Source organism: Lathyrus oleraceus, chromosome 5, assembly GCF_024323335.1.
Source record: "Lathyrus oleraceus cultivar Zhongwan6 chromosome 5, CAAS_Psat_ZW6_1.0, whole genome shotgun sequence".
Classification (NCBI taxonomy): Eukaryota; Viridiplantae; Streptophyta; class Magnoliopsida; order Fabales; family Fabaceae; genus Lathyrus; species Lathyrus oleraceus.
Window position 1 is genome coordinate 515,849,225 of NC_066583.1, and position 3,892 is coordinate 515,853,116.

The following is a 3,892-nucleotide window of genomic DNA, read 5'->3' on the forward strand; positions in this document are numbered from 1 at the left end:
CAACTCAATACACTAGGTGATTTGACACTTATTCTATTAAGCAACCTACTTCGACACAAAAATTACAATTCAACATGCACTAGTGAGCAATGGTAACAATTATCAATACTTATAGTCACCATGTTACCAAAGGAAGAATCGTCAAACCATTTCGGAAAGTTGGTTCCACCGTATCCATAAATATTGAGATTCTTCAAATTTGTGGAGGGTTGCAGTTGCTCTAGTACAAAACTTTGCATTTGCGAACCTTTAGTGGTAGTATCTTGTGGATCCCATTGTAGTACCAAATAATTAATTTTTTCTTTCGTCTTCAAATTTGCATGAAAAGTATCGCAGGGCTCCGTAACATTTTGTAGCTTTGGGATGTAAAGATTCCCATGTAAATCAGTTTTCCCTGCTATGCAATTTTCAACCCATCGTGTTGTTTGCTGAAAACGAAGTTAGACCGGCTTTGCAGATTTGGTAGTTATGCAATTTGTAGATTTTTTATAGTTTTAATCCTTATGTTTCATCTTAGTTACGAAAATAGTTTCTTTATTTTAAATTTGTTTTTAAATTTTTTTACTCAAAATTCAAAATGTGTCCATTTGTTAATGACATATAATTTGTTGTCTCAAAATATAAGAGAAAAAAAGTTTTTTATTGTTCTAAAATATAAGAAAATAATTAATTTTTACTTTCTTTCCATAAAATTAAATGAAATTGCATTTAATTTACTCCCTACATTATATTTTATTTTTATCAAAATACTCTCATATAAATAATTTATTAAAAATTAAAAAATATTAAAAAATCTGATCATTGAAACTCTTTTATAAAATCTTCCGATACACAAAATAAAAGATAAAAAATATTTAAAAAATAACTAGCAAATCTCTTATACATAGTCTTGTGATACAAAAAAAAATAATGTTAGAAAATAACTATCGAAATTGTTTTGCAAAGTCTTTAAGTACGCAAAATAAAAATTTAAAAGTTGAATATCGAACTCTTTTGCAAAGTTTTTCGATTCACAAAATAAAAATTTAAAAATAGCTTATTGAAACTCTTTGGTAAAGTCTTCGTATACACAATAATAGTTAATATTAAAAACTGACTACATGAACTATTTTGCAAAATCTTCTGATACACAAAATAAAAATAAAAGTTAAAAAATGTTTAAAACCTGACTATCAGTTTTTTTTGCAAAATCTTTCTGTATACAAAATAAAAAATAAAAGTTAAAAAATATTTAAAAATTAAATATCAAAACTATTTTGTAAAATCCTTTGAAAGAGAAAATAAAAATTAAAAAATATTTAAAAAATAAAATAATAAATTAGTTAAAAATATATAAAAACAATGATATATTTTACAAAATATAGGATAATATAAGAATAAAGCTAGGGGTCCTACGCAAAAATAAATGCAATATTTATTATTATTTTTTTCCTAACTCAAATATGACATTTTAATGAGACGGAATGCGTATTTGGTTGTCCAAATGAAAATTTAACAATCATTCTTTAGTAAATAAGAAAAGAATAGGGGAACAACTTTCTTTTGAATCATTCAATCTATTTGATTAAGTTGAATGGAGATGCACTTGACTCTGTAGTTTGCTATCTTCAAAAATTACTAATAATTTCAATGGTTATCCATACAAATACTAAAAGATGTCAATAATTTCAATGGTTATCCCACACTGAGTACGAGCCGAGCTTTTAACGAACAAGATCCACAGGGAAGAATCACCGATCCTGGTAAAGTATCCCTATTGAGTATAGATATACTGCTTCCATCTCTCAACAAAGAATACCCCATTTTTAGCAATTCCAACGAGTCAACAGAGAAGTAATCACCACACCGGCACTGATAAAACAGTTCTAATGCTTCATCGGCATCTTCAGCTTCCATATCATGTAAGCTTAAATCTTCTGCAACTTCGGCAGCCAAGGCATCTCGCCGTGAACTTTGCAGCTGCTTATCATAGAATACACGAGAGCTTGAATCGTTAAGAACTTCCCATGCCTTTTGTACTCTGAGAAATCTCTCTGTACTTGTTTGATTACTGTCGGTTGTATCGAATGTCTTCAATAGTTTATCAGGATGTAAACTGAGTACAGCACTTCGGTAACTAGCCCGAATTTCTTCATAATCTGCATCTTCCTGAATATTGAGAACCTCATAATGAGTTTCCTCAATGTCATATTTGTCAAGAATCATTTTTTCAAGGTTATCTGCATTCAGAATAGAAACTGTCATAAACAGGCAAATGTTCATACTATGTCAATGTAAAAAGTACAGCAATTCTAATTACAACCATTCAAACCAAGTATTCACAAATTCAGAACAAATCTTAAAATCCATGGAATCATATGTTTAGTTTCATAGAATCATCACTCATAAGTGGAGAAAATCTTAAACAATAGATAGGGCTACTTTCAATGTAGTCAAGCACGGGATCTTAAGTAGGATTGGTTGGCTTGTGAAAGATAGTAAAACTAGGATCATTAGCACAACATGTAAGATCCTACCAACGGTAAAAAGGGTAATTTCATACATATATACACACACTTACACACACATACACAAACATAAAATCATAATACAAAGCCCAGAAAAAGACCCAAAACAATTTTTTTTATGATCTTGCTTCAAAAAGCCAGATCTTGCCTACTCCGGCGAAGAAAATGATCTCTCTCTGATAGTTGAACTCTCCGGCATCCTTAGCACATAAAATCTTACGAACCAGCAACTTTGACTACACTGACTACACTGGCTGCTGTAAAAAAACCTTTCAGAAGGCGCCGCATTCCTCAATTAAAATAACTTTTTAGCCCTAAAACGTCAACCAATACTCGGAAAAAATTAACAGAATAACCAGTAACATACATCTAAGAATCATGTTTCAATCGACTATGACTAAAAATTAAGCCTCAATATTTTCTAACAAATTTTCAAACAGGGACTGTTCTGAAATATAACCCAGAAAATGACAAATTTCTTGCTCTTTACAAACACGAAATGCTTCCATTTTAATCACTTGATCTTCAAAATGCAAAGTTTTCAAGCAACTCAGAAATCATAATGCATTTGTAAAGCGACAATTCTTCAAGCATAAAAAAACAAGGCTCCTTAAATTATAAGGAAGCAAACAAAAAACCAATCCCAATTCAATACATTATATACAATACTTGGATACATTTAATGTAAGCATCTGTTATCAAATTAAATCATTAGGTTTGGAAGTAAATTTTGGGGGAAACTGGATTTAATCATGAAGAAGTTAAATTGGATTAGGGATTTAACAATTGATGAAATGCATGCATTAAAACAGTCTTGATTTCATGATTTATAGAAAATGAAATCTAATGTTTGGTCCAAATTTGGGGGGAAAACAAAGAAGAAAAAGGGAATTAGTTGAACTTACCGAGGAAGGAGAAAACTGAGAGGGTGGAGGTTATGACTCCGGTCGCCGGTAACGGGAACACGATGGTGGCAACGAGGGTTTTGCCGTTTTGCTGCAGGAGAGAGAAAGAGAGTGATGAAAGGGAAAGGATTGTGGGAAGAGTAAACTAATCGTGAGGCTAGAGTTTGATTTATGGGAGAAAGAGGATCTTGGCCATTGATTTGGATAGGTGTGGGTAAATTGAGGGTTAGATGAGTGTTATGAGAAAATTGGATTTGCTGGACTCAATGAAGCATGCACTCAAACATTTGAAGCATTGGTGTCCGTCAGATCATAATTTGATGATTTAATAAAATCTAAAATTTAAATTTAATTTTACAATTTTAAATAGAGTTTAAGGATTCCTTTGATAAAAATAGTTGATACTTATATGGCTGCGAAAATTGATAAACATAAAATCACATATAAAATTATTTTTAATTAAAAAATTAATGGGCTCAT

At 30.6% G+C, this 3,892-nt stretch overlaps 1 protein-coding gene across 1 annotated transcript; it reads right to left on the reverse strand.

Annotated features, from left to right (window-relative positions):
* Positions 1-1,392: 1,392 nt before the first annotated feature.
* LOC127085973 (uncharacterized) lies at positions 1,393-3,619 on the reverse strand. The gene is made up of 2 exons (XM_051026575.1): positions 3,413-3,619; positions 1,393-2,219 (listed from the first exon to the last, which is right to left on the reverse strand). Exon 2 carries the CDS (start codon positions 2,203-2,205, stop codon positions 1,675-1,677), a length of 531 nt encoding a protein of 176 aa, XP_050882532.1. The 5' UTR covers positions 2,206-2,219; positions 3,413-3,619; the 3' UTR covers positions 1,393-1,674.
* Between the last annotated feature and the right edge of the window lie 273 nt (positions 3,620-3,892).

What these genes read in the sequence shown, in the direction of transcription:
- LOC127085973 (XM_051026575.1), bottom strand. Translation starts at nt 2,205, where the DNA reads ATGATTCTTGACAAATATGACATTGAGGAAACTCATTATGAGGTTCTC.